At 36.6% G+C, this 20,067-nt stretch overlaps 1 protein-coding gene across 1 annotated transcript in view; it reads left to right on the top strand.

Moving 5' to 3' along the window:
- WDR35 (WD repeat domain 35) overlaps positions 1–20,067 on the top strand; it is a 64,683-nt gene continuing 44,616 nt past the window's right edge. The window contains exons 1-10 of the mRNA XM_004387584.2: positions 1–135; positions 814–931; positions 1,761–1,832; positions 3,500–3,592; positions 6,414–6,542; positions 8,220–8,353; positions 9,243–9,408; positions 9,526–9,671; positions 15,412–15,537; positions 17,213–17,398. Of these exons, the coding sequence (XP_004387641.1) occupies positions 112–135; positions 814–931; positions 1,761–1,832; positions 3,500–3,592; positions 6,414–6,542; positions 8,220–8,353; positions 9,243–9,408; positions 9,526–9,671; positions 15,412–15,537; positions 17,213–17,398 (1,194 nt within the window). The 5' untranslated portion in view covers positions 1–111. The remainder of the gene's footprint in view (positions 136–813; positions 932–1,760; positions 1,833–3,499; positions 3,593–6,413; positions 6,543–8,219; positions 8,354–9,242; positions 9,409–9,525; positions 9,672–15,411; positions 15,538–17,212; positions 17,399–20,067) is intronic.

The following is a 20,067-nucleotide window of genomic DNA, read 5'->3' as shown; positions in this document are numbered from 1 at the left end:
GCCAGGGAGACGGGAGCTTCCAAGTGCTGCTTGTACTCTGGATTGGAGACTTAGAACGAGCTACCTGTCGCAGACCTTGACGGCTGAATCCCTCCTCTCGGAGTTCTCAGGATGTTCTTTTACCTGAGCAAGAAGGTAAGTTTTCCAGGGAGCGCCCTTGCTCCCGCTCCATACCTGCATCCTGTGGGCGATTCCCGCATCCTTTCGGGGAGGCTAGGAGTCTTCACCTGGCTTCACCATCCAACTTCCAGCCTTCCTGCCTGGTCCAGCCTCGGACCGCCTCCTACCGGTACCCTTAACAGAACCAGCAGCCTTCTCGCACGATTTCTTTCCTGCCCCTCGCTAGGTCCTTCTGGGGGCCAGCAGGACAGAGCACTAAATGCTCTTCGACCTTTCATTCTCCACCTGTTGCTGATCCAGGTGATTTAAATTATGTGCATCATCACGGGCCGTCGGCTAGAGAAAAGAACAACAAAAGGGTAGCCTGAGTGTTGTGTGTGGAAGGGGAATATGGGCTGGTTGTATGGATTTATACTTCCGTCCTCACTCCCCCTCTCCTTTATCCGTCAGATGACTACCCCGTTGGGTTCCTCTGCAGTCACTGCCCTCTTGTGTGCACCTCTTTCACCCTTTCCCAAATGGTGGGGCCCCGGGCAGTTCAAGGAATTATGCCTATCTTCCTAACAGCTCATACTTATGCAGCCTCGTCCGTTTTTCTTCTTAGGGGATTTTCTTCAGACTCCAGATCTCTTACAGATTAACTTTCCAACTCCTTTGTAAAAAGTTGCTAGAGTGACTGTGGTTGCTTTTCAGATTGCTATTCCCAATAACGTGAAGCTGAAATGTATATCTTGGAACAAGGACCAAGGCTTCATAGCATGTGGTGGTGAAGATGGCTTACTTAAAGTTTTGAAATTAGAGACACAGACAGGTAAATGAATGTAAGCCCAAACGTTTGGGATTGATGGAAAATTGGCTAGTATCATTTGTCTAATGAAATTTGCTCATGGTATTTGTCATTAAAAAACCAAAACCAAACCCGTTGCCATCGAGTCGATTCCAACTCATAGCGACTCTATAGGACAGAGTAGAACTGCCCCATAGGGTTTCCAAGGAGCGGCTAGTGGATTCGAACTGCCTACCTTTTGGTTAACAGCGGTAGCTCTTAACCACTGTGCCAGGCAATTCTAATTCTTAAAAGAAAAAAGGGGGAAGGGTGAGGGGGAAATCCAAACATTTTATGGTGCTTTTCTAGAGTATTTTTCCAATAAAGTTCAGAGAATATTTAATGTAAACATCAGATGGCTTATTTGTTGAATGAATAAATAAATGGATGAATGAATATAAGATTCTGCAAAATTTAGTAAAAACTTGTTTCCAAAGGCTTTACTGTTTGATCCCTCTTATTCTTTTACAGTTTTCAATCTATATGTCATAAATACTTCTATTTGTGATCATTTATAGAGGAATAGGTAGCAATAATAATTATTATTTTCAGGATTTACCCCTGACATCTGTGGGATGGTAGAGATTATTGCTAAGTACACTTTTTTTAACATTTTATTTATATTTGCAAGGGGTATGTATTATTGTCCACGTTTAAATCTTGAGAAAAATAGATCAAAATGAGGCCTACTTCTAAAAATATCATTCTAATATCTTCTAGAAATAGGAACTCCTTAAAAAAAGAAAACAAGAAATGTCAAAATCTTATAATCTATCCCTTTTATATGTTTATTATAGTTTTTTTTTTTTTTTAGATGATGCAAAATTGAGGGGTCTTGCAGCTCCTAGTAATCTTTCTATGAATCAGACTCTTGAAGGTCACAGTGGTAAGTCATGCTGTATATATGTATGTGTGTGTGTGTATACATATATACACAGACAGATATATACATATTTTTAATCATATTTTTAATCATATTTTTATAGTATTATGTTTAAGTGTTTAACATCCATATGCTTAATGCAGAAATGTTCACATTTTATATAGTGATAATATTTAAATCATTTCTATTGAGTCCTAATATAACCTAGAGTCATTCAACAACTTTTATATGATTAAACAATATTCTTAATAAATCTGAAAAAAATGGCTGTTATTTTATATATTCAAAAACAGTGTTTGTATTTGTGGATGTGTAATCCTTTTTTAGAATATACCTATGGTTCCAGGTTAAAGGAGACTGAAGAGACATAACAATTGAAAGGACTATCTGATCCTGGATTGGATCTTGGAATGAGAAAAATAAATAGCTATAAAGGACATTATCGGGACAGTTGATGAAATTTGAATATGGACTGTGGGCTAGATAAAATATTGTTTAAATGTTAAGTTTCCTAATTTCTACTATGGTTATGAAAGAGAATGTCCCATTTGTAGGAAATAAGCACTAAAGTATTTAGGGATAAAAAAATTAGAAGAAATTGTTTATATAATCCGGAGGTTTAAAATATGCTCAAGAGTGTGTTATTAATGGAATGAAAGACAGAATGGAAAAAGAGAGGTTATGAGACATAACAGCAACTAAAAAACTTAGTATGGTGTTCTTTGGACATCCTAATCCTTGGGAGTCAGGCAATTGGGTAGGTCTGCTCATGTTTCTTTCTATCATCAGCTATGTGGAAACTCTTGCAAGTGGTCATAATAGATGCATTTGCTGGGATGAATTAGGGCCAAACATGAGAAGTAGTATTATGCATTGTTGTATTGTAGAAAATTAGTAATATCAGTAACTACATCCTATGGATATTTTAAAAGTAATGTTAGGTGCCATCGAGTCGATTGCAACTCATAGAGACCTCATGTGACAGAGTAGAATTGCCCCATAGGGTTTTCTAGGCTATAATCTTTACAGGAGCAGATTGCCAGGTATTTTTCCTGTGGAGCCGCTAGGTGAGTTAAAACTGCTGACCTTTCGGTTAGCAGCTGAGATCTTAACTACTGCGCCACCAGGGAAGATTGGTAAATTTCACCTCTACCACCCATCTATCAGTTTATCATACTGTGATGGCTTGCATGTTTCTACGGTGCTGGAAGCTAGCCACCATTATTTCAAATACCAGCCAGGTCACCCACGGTGGACAGGTTTCAGCAGGGCTCCCAAACTAAGACAGACAAGGATAAAAGGCCTGGCAATCTACTTACAAAAATTAGCCAGTGAAAACCCTATAGATCACAACAAAATATTGTCTGATATAGTGTTGGAAGATGAGGCCCCAATGTTGGAAGGCACTGAAAATATACAGTGGCTGCAACAGTGGACTTGAGTGTACCAACAATGGCATAAGACTGAGAATCTTTTCATTCTGTTGTATGTGGGATTGCCATGAGATAACAGTTGACTTGATAGCAACTAACAATGACAAGAAGTTAAAGAAGAACCGTATTGATTTTAGCATGCTTTTGGTGCTTATATATATATATAAATATGAATTTGAAAGTCATTGTAATCTTTTTATATAATTTAAACAATTATATTGTTTTGTCATTTTCTAGGTTCTGTTCAAGTTGTCACATGGAATGAACAATATCAGAAGTTGACTACCAGTGATCAAAATGGGCTTATCATTGTATGGATGTTATATAAAGGTATATGAAAACCAAAACCAAACCCGTTGCCGTCAAGTCGATTCCGACTCTTATTTAGTCTTTCATAAATTGAAGTTTGGATCACACTATTTCACTGGGGGAAATGACATCCCCTAAGTAGTGCCTTGGCTTTTAACTAGCAATAGGAGTTCATTCTAACCTCATAGTGGTGATATATTTGGATTTATTGCTGCTTCCTCTTGACTATTTCCTTTGAACCATGACCCTGCATTAATAAAGTAAATTGGATGACTGTTGGCTGTCCTCAAAATGAACTTAAATACTTAGCAGAAGAATAGTTTCTGTTTGAGATAGCTCCTTTTTTCCAGGTTTCTAATAAGAATTAGTTCCTATGTGCTCAGTGGCTAGAGTTAGCTTGGGAGATAGAAACACAGTTATTAAGAAGTCAAAGGTAGGAACTCATTGTCTTTATTTGGCCAGTTAGCTTCCTTTCATGGTTATAGATTTTATCTCAGCTATGATTACTGGTTCACAGTTTGTGGCTTTGTTCACAAGAGAAGAATGTGAGAAGGATTAACTTTGGTACAACTCATAATACATGTTCTCTTGAGGGTTGTAGCCATCATCTTCAAATGTGAAGGGTACCTTAGTTCTTGTGTGCTATTTTGAAAAGGTTCAGGGTATAATATTTAAAAATTCTTAATTAAAAAATATGCTGTAGTGCTTGAATAGCTGAAATTTATTATTTTTTTTAAAGCTTATTTTGTCTATGTGTGTGTAGAGGGTAGAAAGTAAAGCACAGGAGATTGGAGTAAACTTGGTCTTTTTCCAAGGTAGGACTTCTCTGGGCCTCAGTCCTAACTCTCTTATACTGTGCTCTGACTAGTTACTCCAAATTACACCATTACTTGCTTGGCTGCAGGTCAGCTTTCCGTATTCCAGAATGTACTAAGACTTTGAAAAAAAAACAAAAATAAATAGAAAAAAACCTTGCTGTATGACTCCAATTTGGTTATACTACAAGTAACATCTTACTCCAACCCTGTGTACAAGAAGGATATTTTTGTCATCACATCTAGGTCAATTGACATAACAAAGTTTATTAAGAAAATGTTCTGCATCCCAATTTGGTGAGTGGTGTCTGTGGTCTTAAAAGCTTGTGAGGGACCATCTAAGATACATCAAATGGTCCCAACCAACCTGGAGCAAAGGAGAATGAAGAACACCAAAGACACAAGGAAAATATTAGCCCAAGAGACAGAAAGGGCCACATATACCAGAGACTGCATCAGCCTGAGACCAGAAGAACTAGATGGTACCCAGCTACGACCAGTGACCACACTGACAGGGAACACAATGGAGAGTCCCTGACGGAGCCGGAGAAGAATGTGGTGCAAAACTCAAATTCACATAAAAAGACCAGACTTAATGGTCTGACTGAGACTGGAGGAACCCCCGAAGACATGGCCCCCAGACTCTCTGTTAACCCAGAACTAAAACCATTCCCAAAGCCAACTTTGCAGATGAAGTTTAGACTGGACTATAAAACATAAAATCATACTTTTTAAGAATGTACTTCTTAGTTCAAGTAGATACACGAGACTAAATGGGCAGCTGCTGTCCAGAGGCGGGATGAGAAGGAAGAAAGGGATAGGAGCTGGTTGAATGGACACAGGAAACCCTGCAAGGAAAGGGGGAGTGTGCTGTCACATTATAGGGATTGCAACTAGGGTCACATAACAGTATGTGTATAAATTTTTGCATAAGAAATTGAGCTGTAAGCTTTCACGTAAAGCACAATTAAAAATATATTTTTGTCATCGGCATTAGTGATATCACTAATTTAATGTGAACTGTTTAAGAATTTTTTCATACAGGCTTAGAACTTTACCTAATATGCTTACATTTAGTTTTCTTATAATTAATCATTGGAGAGTTTTTTATGCATACATATAAAATTATTGTAGTTATTCTGTCTTTTCTTAGTTATCTGAAATATGTTGTTCAGGTGGGAAGAGTTAGACTTTGTGCAAAATTAATTGTTTTGGCCCTGTAAAAGCAAATGAAATTTCAATTTTTAATTGACAGAAAGAGAGGAAGAAAGCAAGAGAAAGAAATGTGCTAGGTGTTTATTGTGTTTTCTGTGACAGTCTTTGAAACAATCCTTAGTCAAGGTGTCTTGGTTATCTAGTGCTGCTATAATAGAAATACCACAGTATAGGAAGCTAGAAGTCCAAATTCAGTGTGCCAGCTTTAGGGGAAATCTTTCTTTCTCTGTTGGTTCTGGGGGAAGGTGCTTGTCATCAGTCTTCCCCTGGTCTAGGAGCTTCTCAGCACAGGGACCCCAGGTTCAAAGGACACGCTATTCTCCTGGCTCATGTTTCTTGGTGGTATGAGGTCCCCATGTCACTCTGCTGGCTTCTCTCTTTTATATCGCAAAAGAGATTGACTTGAAACACAACCTAATCTTGTAGATTGACTCTTGCCTCATTAACATAACTGCCGCTAATCCCACCTCATTAACATCGTAGAGGTAGGATTTACAACATATAGGAAAATCAAATGGTAGATGACAAAATGGTAGACAATATACAATACTGGGAATCATGGACTAGCAAGTTGACACACATTTTTGGGGGGACACAATTCAATCCATAATGCCAAGTTTAAGTAAATTTTTCATTTTGTTTATGTTGGATTTGAGGTTTTATAGTTTAATGTCTCAGGTTGTAGAAAACCTTACAATTATTTGTCCCACAGTGTATTTTATGGAACGTTTTCAACTCGTAAGTACCATTTAATGGATGTAATATGAAAGCTTTGACTTGTAACTTTTTTTTGTTATTGTTTATGTAAACAGGCTCTTGGTATGAGGAAATGATCAACAATAGAAATAAATCAGTGGTTCGAAGTATGAGCTGGAATGCTGATGGACAGAAGATCTGTATTGTATATGAAGATGGAGCTGTGATTGTTGGTTCAGTGGATGGTAATGCATTGATTGGACATTAAGATTAGGATTTAGCTGATATGTTTTATCTTTAGAGATTTAGGTTAATTATCATATGTTAACATTCTGATTAAAAAAACATAAAAAGAAAACAATTGATTTCCAGTTTGATGTCATTTAAGAACCACCTTTTGGTTCTAACCATTTGTTTTTAAGTGTATTCAAGCAAAAATATTCTTTTCAAATTTCCTGTATGGTACTTAAAAAACTGAATTAACCAATGTCATAAAACAATATGTGTACTACTGTTTCATGAGAAACTGTTTGTTCTGTAAGACTTCACCTGAAGTATAATTTAAAAAAAAAAATTGAATTAATTTTTCAAGATTATTTTAAATATGTCTGCCCAGTTATATAACTTATCTTTACAATTGTTAGACTGTACAAAAATGTAGACTTTGGATGGTGGTGCATTTCATTGAAATTGAGGGTATGGGAGAAGGACTGGTTTTGTGGTAAGATTTAATTTTTGGATATGTTGATTTTGTCATGCCATAAGACATCCAAGTAAATATGCCCAGTCCACAGTTAGATATATAAATCATCAGCTCAGAAATATCTAGACTGAAGGCATAATTTTGGGAATAAACAGCATAAAGATGTTAATTGAAACCATTGGAATAGATGGAAAAACCAAAAGACCATTTGTAGTAAAAGAACCAGCAACATTTAAGGGATGGGCAGAAGAAAAGAATTTCATAAAGGATACTGAAAAATAGCAATCTTGGAAATAAAGGAGTACATGGGCTCATGGAAGGCAAGAGAGCATCAAGAAGGAAGGGGTACAGAATAAAAAAAAAAAGCAAAAACAAAATAGAGAAGCATCCATTGGATTTAACCACAGGCTGTTAATAATCTATATGAAAGCAGTTTTAGTGGAGTTTTGGGGCAGAAGCCAGATTGGGATGGGTTGAGGATTAAGTAGGAAGTAAGGAAGTAGAGACTACAGGTGTAGATAACTTTTCCAAGAAGTTTGGTTGGAAAAGGAATGGTAGAAATAGGTGGTAGCTAGCAGGAGAACTTAGGGTTATGGGAAGTGTTTTATTTTTTGTTCATTTGTTTTTTTAGTTGAGGTGGTGGTTTTGAAGAGGAGTAGACCTGACTGTTTAAATGTTGATAAGAAAGGGCCAGGAGAGAAAAATTTAAAGCAAAAGAGAGAAGGGGAATAGTCAATAGAGGGAGATCTTTGCAAAACTAGGAAGGGATCAGATCAGAGAATAGGTGGAGGGATTAGCCTTAAGGGGAGTCAGGTAGGAAGATACCCCTTCCTTTGCATTAGGAGGGAAAGAAGAGAGGGTAAGTGTGGACTCAGTGATGTTCTGAGTGTTTAAAGCTGGAATGAGGGATTTTGCTTTTGAAAGATTTTATTTTCTTTCTGAAGTAGAAGATGGGTTCGTTTGCTGATTGGGAGTGATATGCTAGGGCCAGAGTTTAGAAGAGAAGGGGAAACATTTGAAATAATTGTTATTTCACATGTCTAGCAGGTATTCAGCACATAGTAGGAGCTTAAAAATATATATTGACTAAATGAATGCATGAGTGAGTGCTGTGTACAATCTAAGAGCTGTTTAGGGAGACAAAGACTTTGAAAACAATATTGGAGGATCATGACCTTGAAATTTTAATGAAATAATTATGTTTTATGTTTTGCTTTAGGGAATCGTATTTGGGGAAAAGACTTGAAGGGTATACAGCTATGTCATGTAGCATGGTCTGCAGACAGTAAAGTCTTATTATTTGGAATGGCAAATGGGGAAATACACATTTATGATAATCAAGGGAATTTTATAGTAAGTATATTATACACATGTATTCATTAGTTTTATTTACACAATTTTATATCATGATTTTATATATTCATATGTGTACACAATTCTTTATTATGACAGTTTGTGTAATTAAGAAAGTCTTCAGTTCAGGACTTTCTTTTTCCAATGGTCTGAAAAATAATCTTTTTTTTAAAAAAAAAAGCTTCTTGGTTGATTCAGTGTAAATTAATGCAACATGTTAGAGTATAGCTTTTAGTTCATATTTTCTGGTAGCTGTGAAGGACATGATTTCAGTGTACTGAAGCAGAAGGTTAATGAGTAGGATGATGTGAAGTTTAATTTTTATAAGTGTTTTCTCATACCTGAAGCTAAAGTTTACATGCAGATACCAAAGACATTTTTGTAGCAAGAATCTAGAAAGAATGGGAGATTTAAACAGTAAGGGAGAAAAATTCAGACCTGGAAAGAAGGCAAAATAGTATAGGCTCTGGTAGCATAATCTCAAGAAAAAGTCTGGCTTTGCAAGATTTCACCGTGATAGATCTCTGATCTTACTGACGGACAGTTTTGTTTTTAGCAAGGGCTAGGACATTACATCAATCGACTCATTGGTGGAAGTAGTGATAGCTAACTTCTGTGTGATACTTGGCTATTCTTAAAGTAGTTTCATATACCTCATCTCATTTGAGACTCATAAAAGTTCTGTAAGTTTTTCTTTAATTTCATTTTACACATGGAGAAAACCGAGACTCAGGTGAAGTCATTTGTGCAGGCCATTAAGCTAGAAAGTGATGGAGCTTGCATTTGAAACCAGATTTTAAAATTCTATTTTCAGTGGTCTTTCTACAGTGCTGTATTCATAGTGATCTGTTTCAAAATGTAATATATTAACCTAGCCAATTTTATTTAGATGAAAATGAAACTGAACTGTTTGGTGAATGTCACTGGAGCAATCAGTATTGCTGGAATACATTGGTACCATGGTACGGAAGGCTATGTGGAACCAGATTGCCCTTGCCTTGCTATTTGTTTTGATAATGGGAGATGCCAAATAATGAGACATGAGAATGACCAAAGTAGGTAATTTTTTTTAATGTGGAGAATTAAGAATAAGTTTAAGAATTGTTCTGAAGGTTTTAAAGTTCTGTAAGTATTTTACCAGAAATCACCTAATTTTTTTTCTTTTTGACTAGATCCTGTTTTAATTGATACTGGCATGTATGTAGTAAGTATCCAGTGGAACCACACTGGCAGTGTGTTAGCTGTGGCTGGATCCCAGAAAGCAGTCACTCAGGATAAAGATGTAAACACCGTGCAATTTTACACTCCATTTGGTGAGGTAAAAGTATTAAAGATTTTATCTTCTTTCTTTAGATTTAAATATACAGTGAATATGGTAGGGGAAAAAAGGGGTGGAAGAAAGGTAAACACTTGTCACATTTTTCTTTTAGGGATATTGTGAGTACAAATGATGAGCTATTACGTGTATGTCTTTGATTAATGTCTTCATATTACAGGTCTTCACAATTGTATTTTATCATGAAATTTTTTTTATAATCTATCCATTTGGAAAACCAGAACTTTGGCATAAAAAAATCACTATGGAATAGTGATTTAGAATATTTTCTCTGTGATCTGAATATGTATCTCTTCACAGACTGCTTTTGAGTGGTTTTTAGTGTAACTTAGTTTTTTAGATTAATTTTTTCTGATTTTAAATGTTATTTTAAATGTGCTTAGATATTAAATGTACATATCTGTCTGTCCCTAACCCAACTTCTAATGGCTTTAATTTGTTGTGGAATAATCAATTATTTTAAGAAGACCTGTCTTAATAATTAATCTTAGGTTATATTGCATTAAAATATATTCAGTTCCATAAATGCATGTATTACCCTTCACAATGGTATTATTAATGAATTTAATTTTTAAAGAGAATTTCTTGGAAATAGCATTGGAAAATATCAAGTAGGAGAAGTAATAGATCGTAAATTTTAAAAGATTTAGAAAATTAGAACTTATTAGTAACGAGACAAATTTATTTTTACCTATTATATTTTCTGGCTCTAGACTATATTCAATCCTTTTTGGATATACATTCACCATAGACTACAATGATATGTATTTTTAGCTGTACAAAAGCGTTTACCAGTTATTTTATTATTATACTTAATATTTTCTTCCCTAAGTGGAGAATAATTTATTTAAGGGTAAGAATTTTATCATCTGATGCTTTTTGTCTTAGTTAGCTAGTACAGGTATGATAGAAATACCACAAGTGGGTGGCTGTCGCAAACAGAAATTTATTTTCTCACAGTTTAGGAGGCTAGAAGTCTGAATTCAGGGTGTCAGCTCTCGGGGAAGGCTTTCTGTCTCTGTCAACTCTGGAGGAAGGTCCCTGTCTCTTCTGAGCTTCTGCTCCTGGGAAATCTTCATGTGGCGTGACACCTCTCTTCCCCCATCTCTGCTTCTCTCACTTGCTTGTTTAATCTCTTATATCTCAAAAGAATTGACTTAAGATACACCCTACACTAATCCTGTCTTACTAACATAATAAAGACAACCCATTCTCAAATGGGATTATAACCATGGGCACAGAGGCTAGGATTTACAACACATATTTTTGGGGGACACAATTCAATCCATAACATTTCACCCTTTGGCCCCCCAAAATTCATGTCCTTGCCATACACAAAACACATCTACCCCATCACATCATCCCAAAAGTCTTAAATCAGCTCCAAGCTCAAAATTTCATCTTCTGAATCATCTAAATCAAATATGAGTGAGACTTTAGATGTATTCCATCCTGGAGCAAAATTCCTCTTCATCTGTGAATGTGTGAAACCTAGAATACAGGTTATCTACTTCCAAAGTACAATGGTAAAACGGTCACAGAATAGACATTTCTGTAATAAATGGAGAAATTGGAGGGAAGGCAAAGATAACAGGCACTAAGCAAGTCCAAATCCCAGCAGAACAAATTACATTAGGTCTCAAGGCTTGAAAATAATTCTTTCTTCTGTGAGACCATCTGGGCAATGGCCTGCCCTGCAGACTCTGGGTGTTGGCCATGCCCTCTGGATTCTGACTGGAGGCCTCTTGGCCTGGGCTTCAGTCCTGCCTTCCAGGCTCACTGGGGTGGCAACTCTGCTTCCTTGGCTTTAGGAAGCCCCATTCTTCTAGTCCATCTAAGTGTCAACCCCATCCCCTCGGCCCCGGCAGCTCCCATTCTTCTACCCCCTGGGCATGGCATTCCCTCTCCCTCAGCTTTGGGTGGTGACCCTGTCCCCGTGGCACACCTCAATGGAAGCCCCACACTCTGGAACCAAGTTGACAAAGATCTGACTCTTTGAAACCTAGGAGACTATGGCCCTGTCCTTTGAGATCTGGGAGACTGTGGCCTCACCCTTTGAAACTCAGAAGGCTCTGTTTCCTGTGCTCCTTCCAACAGTTCCACTGATCTCTGAGCTGCTCCAGACATGGTCCTTTTCATTAGCTCCTTTGACATGTTTCCTGCCTGTAGAATTCCAAGAGGCAGACAGTGCTCTTTCGTTCTTTGTCTGTCCCCTTCAGTCTCAGCTGATGGGTTTTCTGCTTTTGTAGTTGGTTAGATCCATCAGTCACAGGCTTAATCTCTTTAACAAAAGTTTGTGTAGCCACATCTTTGGTGAACATTCTAGGCCATATCTTTAAGTTTGTTTTCATTTTACACAGTTCATTTTTAAGACCATCTCTTTCCTTCTCAGCCAGATATCCGAATTCATCACTTACAGGTTTTACCTCCCCCCAAGCATCTGAACATAGTTCAGATAAGTTCTTTGCCACTACATAGAAAATATTGCCCTTCCTCCATTGTCCAATCACAGGTTCATCATTTTCTTTTAAAGCTCCCAGAAGCACGTTCAATATCCACGTATCTAGCAACATTCTGTTGCTGGTGTCATATGTATTCTCTGAGACTGTAGAGACTTTCTCTAAGGCTCTCCTCACTTCCTTCTGAGTCTTCACCAGAATTACCTTTGACATCCATAATTCTGTCAACAGTCTCTTCAAGGCAATCTAGGCTTTTACTGTTAGACACCTTAAAACTCGTCCAGCCTCTACTCATTACACAATTCAAAAACCACTTCCACGTTGTAGATATCTATTAGAGCAGCACCCCACTTTCGGTACCAATTTCTGTCTAGTTATGTAGTGCTGCTATAACAAAAATACAACAAGTGGATGACTTTAACAAACGAATGTATTTTCTCGCATTTTAGGAGACTAGAAGTCTGAATTCAGGTTGCTGGCTCTAGGGAAAGGCTCTGGAGGAAGGTCCCTGTCTCTTCTGAGCTTCTCTCCTGGACAATCTTTATGTGGCTTGGCATCAGTCTTCCCCCATCTCTGCTTCTCTCGCTTGTTCGTTTAATCTCTTTTATATCTCAAAAGAGATTGACTCAAACTACACCCCATACTAATCCTCTCTCATTAACATAACAAAGACAACCCATTCCCAAATAGAATTATAACCACAACACATATTTTGAGGGGACATAATTCAATTCATAACACTTTTGAATCAGTATCTTAAAATACCCAATAGAATGCACTATAAAGAGTAGATGCTCTCTGTACATTGTCAGCTAACAATATTTTTGGTAGATGGAAAAGCTGAGGAAAATTAAGAGCATAGTTTTCAAGATTCCTAAATAATTAAAAACCTGAATTGTTTATATGCTTATACCCTCCTTCATTCAAATTCATATTGGTTATTTTTGCTATTCACCATTGGCTTACTTATCATTATGTCATTTTGTCTATTTTTATTTGTTCGGCCTCCCCCAAGTATAAAAACATGGGTTCTAAGGCCTATTTGTTTTATCTGGAAAAACAGTATTATTCATTAAATTGAGAACTAAGTGGTTTGTGGTACAACTGCAATTGAAAATACCTAGCATAGTTTCTCAGGGCTTAATAGTCATTTAATGTTATTTGAGGAGCCCTGGTGGACCTTCCTCCTAAGGCTACAGAGAGAGAAGAACTTCCCCTAGAGCCGGCACTCTGAATTTGGACTTCTAGCCTCCTAAACTGTGAGAAAATAAATTTCTCTGTGTTACAGCCATCCCCTTGTGATATTTCTGTTATAGCAACACTAGATAACTAAGACACACAGTGTTAGGAAATGCTTACTAACACTCGATTTCCTTTTCTTGCTGCTGCCACCACTGGGCTGTGTTGCACAGTTAGGAGATGGCCTTATTCTCCGTGAACTGTGGATGTGTCAACACCAAGAATACTATCCTCAGAGCTTGCTTGTCCTCCTTTGGTTCTGTATAGGCAGCAAGACAGATAAATTGGACTGTCCTCCCCACCCCTCCAGGGAAAACTTGTTTTCCCTGGCCAAATGGAGTTCAATAAATTAAATTTGACTTTAGAACATATTTAGAATAAGGGATATCAATACAAATTATTGAAACTCTTGGGATTGTACTGTTCTGTGAAATGAGAAGTATAGATTAAAAGTGTCTTTTCATGACCACATTAAAAAAGTTATTGCATTCATTTATTCATTTATTAATTCAGTCATAAAGTGTACTGCACCCTGGTGACGCAGTGGTTGAGAGCTCGGCTGCTAACTGTAAAGTCAGTAGTTCAAATTCACCAGCTGCCCCTTGGAAACTCTACGGGGCAGTTCTACTCTGTCCTATAGGGTCGCTATGAGTCGGAATCGACTCAATGGCGAAGGTTTTGGTTTTATTTGAAAGTAAGGAGCCCTGGTGGCACAGTGGTTAAGCGCTCAGATACTAGCCTAAAGGTCTGCCATTCAAGCCTACCAGCCACTCCATGGGAAAAAGATGTGGACAAGCATGTAAACCCTATGGGGCAGTTCTCTGACTTATAGGGTCACTATGAGTTGGAATCAACTCAGTGGCAGTGGGTTTTTTTTTTTATGTTAGTATATGCAGGAATTAATTTGAAACTATATTTACTTACTTAAGAGGTATTTATTGAAAACTTGTTTACCAAGTAATCTCTTAAGGGATAGGGAAATAAATGTGATTATGATAAAGTTAGTGCTCTCAAGGGGCCCACTGTCTAAATTCTCTAAAACCATATAGGGAGGGAAGAAGACAGGACTCACTGAGGAAGCAATATTTGAATTTTATCTTGATGGATGAATAGGATACTGCAGGAGGACCAGGAATAGTAAAGATAGGGAAGGTGTAGAGGGAAGGAGAGGAGATTTCAGGCAAAAAGAGTATTATATGGTGCCAAAAGTATGGAGACATAGTAGTTCCTTATGAGTGAATACACAGTAATTATGGCTAAACAGTGGGACATTAAGCCAGAGAATGAAGTTTAGAACCAAATGGAAAAGACGTGTATACCAATGCTAAAGAATGTGATGGTGAGGAGCTGTTTAATTCTTTTTTCTTTTTTATTATTGTCCGTTTTTATATAGCAGGGTAGAAAATAATCAGATCTGTGCTCTAAGAAGATAATTGTGACAACAGAGATTGAATTTGGGGGTAGAGAATGGGAATGAGGAAAAGAATGAATGGTCAGAATTGCAATTAGGAGGGTATTACAATGGGTCAGTCAAGAAATGAGGCTATCGTAGTGGAAGATACAAAGGAGTAAAAGCAACAGGACTTGGTGACACCTTGCTGGTGGGGGAAGAAAGAGAGAGGAAGACTTTAGGATTGAGCTTACTAGTACCATATTTCATTGATTCCGAGAAGCATAGTTTTTTATATTTTATTACCTCTAAAATTGGGATGTATCTTAAAATCAGATTTGTCATATTTTAATTAGCAATGTGTTTTTTCTCTCCTTAGTTATTCATAAAAGTAAAGATGCATATTTAAATCCATGACATCTTAGATTTGATGAAATTTGGTATTAAATTCTTTGGATATAGTTTGTAAATTTTTTCTATCCTATGTTTATTTTTCTTTATAAAGATTAAAGGAAATGATTTCGAAGTGAGTAATAATCTTCTACAAAATAATTTTCATACCAGTTTTGATCTATGAACTGATCGCATTTAGGTTAATTGTCATATTTTAGGTTAAGCATATTTCTTTTTTCAGCATCTTGGTACTTTGAAAGTTCCTGGAAAGCAGATGTCTGCACTATCTTGGGAAGGAGGTGGACTGAAAATTGCACTAGCTGTTGATTCCTTTATATATTTTGCAAATATTCGACCTGATTACAAGGTGAGTATTAAGAGCCATTTTAGAGAAGTGTTTTTTTACAAAATAATTTTGCTGTAGCTCAAAATATCTGTTTCTAGCTTATATTTGTAGCTGCGTTTGTTTTAGAAACTAGCAGAAAGGAGGCTATTCTAGTGTCATGATATGACATGACGAGAAGAGCACTTCTGTGATGTTCTTCCTGAAAACCCAGTCTGCCCATGAGAAAAACATCAGACAAACCCAAGTTGAAAGACATTCTACAAAATACCTGACCAGCACCCCTCAAAATGTGAAGGTCATGAAGAACAAGGAAAGACTGAGAAACTGTCCTAGCATAGAAAAGCCTAAGGAGATATGATGATTAAATGTAATATATCCTGGATTGGGTTCTGGACTTGAAAAAAGACATTAGGAAAAAGCTAATGAAATCCAAATAAAGTGTGGAGTTTAGTTAATAGTAATGTATCAATGTTGGTTTCTTAGCTGTGACAGATATACCACTATATGTAAGTTGTTAACAAGAAGGGAAACTCGGTGAAAGGTGTATGGGAACTCCGTACTATCTTTGCAACTTTGCTGTGAATTATTTTAAACTATTTTAAAGTAAAAAGTTTATTTTAAAAAAGTTAATTACAGTACGAACAGCTAAACATGGTTTAGCTTTCAGTAGTATAAAACTTGTTAAAAAAAACCCATTGCTGTTGAGTAGATCTGACTCATAGCGACCCTATAGGACAGAGTAGAACTGCCCCATAGGGTTTCCAAGGAGTGGCTGGTGAATTCAAACTGCTGACCTTTTGGTTAGCAGTTGAGCTCTTAACCACTGTGCCACCAGGGCTCCTTGAGTAGTATATACAGTCATACTAATGTTAACATTGAATATTGATTTATTCAAAATTGCAGTATAAGTATATTGGGAAAATTAAAGGGAAGGGAAAACATTAAGTGTATGATGGGGAAGGGTGGTACATGAGAGCTAAATTCTCTTCTGTAATCAGTATCATAATCAATAGATTAATACCAAATATGGACATGGAGATAAATATCAAAACAATTTCAGTTAAACGAGTTACAAATGGTTACCCTGGAGGGGAAGTTGGAGCAGGGATGTTTGCATTTTGGTTTGTTTTAAATAAGCCACGTAGAATTATTTGACTGTAAATTATGTACGTATGTTACTCTGATGAAAACAAATATAAAAAATGTGGAGAGGATAAAAACGCAGAGAAACTATTTTTTAATTTTGGCTTGGGAACCTAGACTTAAAACTTTTGACAGGGATCACTCTTCCCACAACCACCCGTTACTGACTACTGAAAAATCTGAAATTGTCACCACTGAAGCTTAAATATTACAAATTAAAATAAGGAAAGTTAAATAGAGTAAATTTATTTATGTGGCACATTCTTTCTTTTGTAAATATCTTTATTACTTTTGCATTTTTAAAATAATTTTTGTAAATAATGGTATTAATTTGAATGTCCAATCCTCTGTCTTCCATTTCTGAAGAATATAATATGTTTGCCAGGACTAGTAAACCATAGATTACAGTATTTCTACAGTAAAAATATAGTACATATGATTTTTCTTTCCCAATACTAAATATCTTTCTCTCTCTTTTTTCCTCACTCCTTCCCTCTCTTCTTCCCTTCTCTCTTTCTCCCTTCCCTCCTTTTGCTTCTTCTTTTCTTCCTAGTGGGGCTATTGCTCGAATACTGTAGTTTATGCATATACCAGGCCTGATCGTCCAGAGTACTGTGTGGTCTTTTGGGATACAAAAAACAATGAGAAATATGTTAAATACGTAAAGAGTCTAATTTCTGTTACTACTTGTGGAGATTTCTGCATTTTGGCTACTAAAGCTGATGAAAATCATCCACAGGTAGGTGTTCCATGATTATCTTAAAACATAGGTGGGTTAACTAGTTGACGGGGTTGGACGATAATTACCTATCTACCTTCTCTAGCACAGCCTCTGTACTGGCAACTACAGCATGGGGTCTATTCACCATGTCTGTCTAGACATCTGTTTTGGATAACTATGTGTCTTCATTGGTTGTGTGTCCCCTGATATTTTTCTTCAATCAGCTAATCCACTGGTAGTTTGTGTTAACTAGCTTAGTTCTTAAGCTTTTTGTCTCTGAAACATACTTAAAATACCAAAATCCTATTCTAAGTTAAAATTCCATGAGAACAAATGAATAACCAGATGTCTAGTATAAATGCTCAAGAAATTATGTTAACAATGACCATTTCTGACAGTTTGGATTGCTTTCGACAATGAGAAATGTACTTTATTTGGAGTTATATTGTTTTAAAAATCAGTGTCTCATATCATAAAATAAAATAATGTCTTTTTGAAAAAGCATACTAACAGCTTAGTTTCAAAAGTATGTGAATTTTTCAGAAAAGGACTACTAATTTCTTTGGCTATGTTATAAATTGTATATTCCATTAAAAAGTGTAGAGATTTTGGTTAAAGGTGACAGTTTGAACAGCCACATTTGGCTCTATTCTTTCCTGAAGCTCACTAAAACAACAGAAGGGTATTTTTTTTAAAAAACCATAGCCCCTAGGGACCAAAAAGAGAGGAAATGGCAACAAAATTTTGGAGGTTAGAGAGTAGATGAATTAGTGGTAATTACCTTAACTGACCTAAGAAAGCTGAATCTTAAGCCATAGGTGGAGAAAGCAAAGAAGCAAGCAGTTTGCATCACAGAAGGTGGTACCTGGTGGGAGAGAGAAGCAAACAGAAAAGCAATTTGGAAGTACCAGAGATTATGCAGGAAGGAGGAAACTTAAAAAAAAAATAAAGAAGCAAATTCCCAGGTCTCCTCCCATGTACTGAACCCGTAGGCAGCTGTCTTTCTACTACCTCAGAAGACTAGCATTTATGCTGGACTGAGGGGCATCAGTCAGCTGAGGGTGGAGGAACTTTGCTTAAAACAGAGCAGTTAACTTAATGTTAATCCCAGCCTTCTTTTCCCACTTGGTTCCCAGAATACTGGCAGCCAAGCATATAGCTTTCTCATAGGAGACCAGAAGAGTCTTCTCTGGAGAAACCTACCAGTTCAAGAGAAGAGACCTCTAAAGATACTGATATTGAGAAACCCCAAGGAAACAGCCCTGCCCAGACACTTCACGGTGAAGACCACGGTCAAGAAGGCTTATGCATAGGCAAATGGCTCCCAAACAGCTTTTTAGTGTCCACTGTTAAATAGACATTAAATAGACAAAGATTATCAGACGTTTGAGGAAAGCATCTAATCTAACAGAGACCAAAATAAGTACAAGGAGAAAAAAGCTTGGAGGAAGCAGAGACTATGCCCGAAGAAGCCTTTAAAAGAGCCACCATTTCAAAAAACCATCATTATTATCCTCAGCTTGTTAAGAAGAGATATTATATTCATGAAATAAGAAAAGGATGCTATAAAAAAAAGTTTTTGGAAATTACAAATAAGGTAATAAAAATGAAAAACTTGGTAGAAACATTAGAAGATAAATGAAGGAAAACTATAAAGTGGAGCAAAAAAGACAAGGAAATAGAAAATAGGGGTGAAAAGATAAGAAAATTAGAGGACCAGCCCTGGAAGCTCAGTGTTTGAATAATAGTTCTAAAAAGAGTGAACAGGCAAAATGGTGGGGAGTAAATCTGAAAAAAAAAAATTTCAAGAAAATTTCCCTTGAGTTTCTAGATTGAAAGGGCTTACTGAATACCTAGCATCATGAATAAAAAGAGATCCACAACAAGCACATTATTGTGAAATTTCAGAACATGGGGGATGAAAAGAAGATCCTATAAACTTTCAGAGAGGAAGAACAGTTTTCATAGGACTAGGAATCATGGTGGCATTAGACTTGTCAACGGCAATACTTTTAGAGGATTGCCTTCAAATTTCTGAGGGAAAATGATTTCCTGTCTAGAGTTCCGTACCTTAAACAAATGATGCATTAAGTATGAGGGTAGAATAAAAACATTTCTATATGTCCAAGGTCACCAAAATTTTACTTACCAAGATTCCTTTTCTTAGGAGGTTACTTTAGGCATAAGCCAATAAAGGAAGGAAACAGGACCCCAGAAGCACAGGAGAGAGGAGAAGGGGCTCCCAACAACCATGGTGAAAGAACGATGTCAGCTGACAGTTGAGTAGTATGCCTACTGAGTCATCAGATAAGATGACAGCAGGTCAGAAGGCTCCAAAAGAAATTTCTAGAAGATTAAATTAGTGGAATACCTAATATGTTCGAACCCATTGAGAGGAGTGATTAACTTGGGGATATTTGAGGTCTTGAGTTAGTAATAAGTAGATGGAAAACCAAGCAAAGAGAAGAACTAAAGACAATTTTCAACTACAGGGAAAGCAAAATATGCTTGAAAGGAAAAGAAATTATGATATACCTGATGGCTTAGCTGTGAATAGCATTTACATAGTCATAATGATGTAAGCAGTGAATTTTTTTTATTGTACTTCAGGTGAAGGCTTACAGAACAAATAGTTTCTCATGAAACAGTAGTACACATATTGTTTTATGACATTGGTTAACAACCCC

The sequence above is a fragment of the Trichechus manatus genome, unplaced genomic scaffold (assembly GCF_000243295.1).
Source record: "Trichechus manatus latirostris isolate Lorelei unplaced genomic scaffold, TriManLat1.0 scaffold00189, whole genome shotgun sequence".
Taxonomy (NCBI): domain Eukaryota; kingdom Metazoa; phylum Chordata; class Mammalia; order Sirenia; family Trichechidae; genus Trichechus; species Trichechus manatus.
The sequence above is the reverse complement of the archived record's forward strand: the minus strand, read 5'-3'. Positions and strand labels throughout refer to the sequence as shown.